The following is a 1,163-nucleotide window of genomic DNA, read 5'->3' as shown; positions in this document are numbered from 1 at the left end:
AAAAAAAAAGGACTCTTCTCATTGGAAAGGCATGCTAACACACTGCAGAGCACTTTAAACAGGCCTTAGTCTGACAACCTTTCTGTGTATTTTTATGTTGCGAAATGTCTCACAGACGACTCTGAACAGTGTGTGCAAACCTTATAGTTTTATATACAATGTGACAATGCAGGGACATCCCCCCTCCCACCCCCCATCCATAGGCCTGGGACATGAAGGATTCCCACTTACCTTCATTAAGATACTGATGGCACAGGCCATGCCAACAGCACCAACCCCAACAACTGTAATCTTGTTCTGGGGGACCTGTTCTTCCTTAAGAAGATTCACAATCAGCTGGTCCTTGAGGGTTGCCATCTTGGACTTTGAACCTTTTGGGGCCTAAGGAGGGAAGGAAACATTGTGTGTCATAGCAGCCTACTCAAGATGTACTCAACAACTCCCTGACTTTAAAAAACATCGACTTTGGACTACTTTCCATTAAGTGACAATGTGACAAAAAACAGAAGCGAAAAACCAAGAATAGCCAGAGTACAAAGCTCAACGCTGGGGTATGGTCTGGCTCTCAACATGAAGGTCCTCACCTTGAAATGGAAAAATAATACTGAGGTCTCCGTGTATGTGTAGCCGCCCGAGGACTTACTCATCTTGATGAACCCCAAAAGGGGATGGTCTCTCTTATACTGTTAGAAAACTGCCCTCCCGCTCTTCTCCCATCACCCAGGGTCCTACAGCAAGTAGGGCGCCAAGTTGCTCCAGTAAGTACCAAAAATCAAGAGCAGAGTGTGCCAATAACGGCCACAAGGTGCGACCCTAAGGCATAGCAACGTGCTTAAGCTTGCGCACGCGCCAAGCTTGCTTCCTAACCCCCACCCCCGCAAGAACCCAACACGCATGGCGCCAGCCCAGATTCGTAAGACTGTCAGACTGGGGAAGCCGGTGCGCATGCGCAATTTCAGAACCAGGTGTCATATATAGGTCTAGTGGCTGCTAGCTATGGATGAGGCCTGTGGCAGGCAGTTCGAGGTCAGAGTTCGGCCCTTTTTAGAGCCCAAAGCACAAGCATGGTGAAGTGGGGCTGGCAGCCACCTTAATCTGACGCCAGGGTGAGATCTGAAATGCCACTACCAGGAATTAGGGCCTTCACCCACCGGGGCGGGGCC

General features: G+C 49.5%; 1 protein-coding gene across 1 annotated transcript in view; it reads right to left on the bottom strand.

Annotated features, from left to right (window-relative positions):
- Positions 1-882, bottom strand: part of LOC116101223 (L-lactate dehydrogenase A chain-like) — a gene marked incomplete at its 3' end in the record, with an annotated part of 7,477 nt that extends 6,595 nt beyond the window's left edge. Inside the window, exons 1-2 of the mRNA XM_031384869.1 lie at positions 585-882; positions 232-381 (exon numbers count right to left, since the gene is read on the bottom strand). Of these exons, the coding sequence (XP_031240729.1) occupies positions 232-381; positions 585-647 (213 nt within the window). The remainder of the gene's footprint in view (positions 1-231; positions 382-584) is intronic.
- Positions 883-1,163: the final 281 nt, after the last annotated feature.

This window comes from Mastomys coucha, unplaced genomic scaffold (genome assembly GCF_008632895.1).
Source record: "Mastomys coucha isolate ucsf_1 unplaced genomic scaffold, UCSF_Mcou_1 pScaffold21, whole genome shotgun sequence".
NCBI classification, from domain to species: domain Eukaryota; kingdom Metazoa; phylum Chordata; class Mammalia; order Rodentia; family Muridae; genus Mastomys; species Mastomys coucha.
Note: the sequence above shows the minus strand (reverse complement) of the source record. Positions and strands in the feature narration are given on the sequence as shown.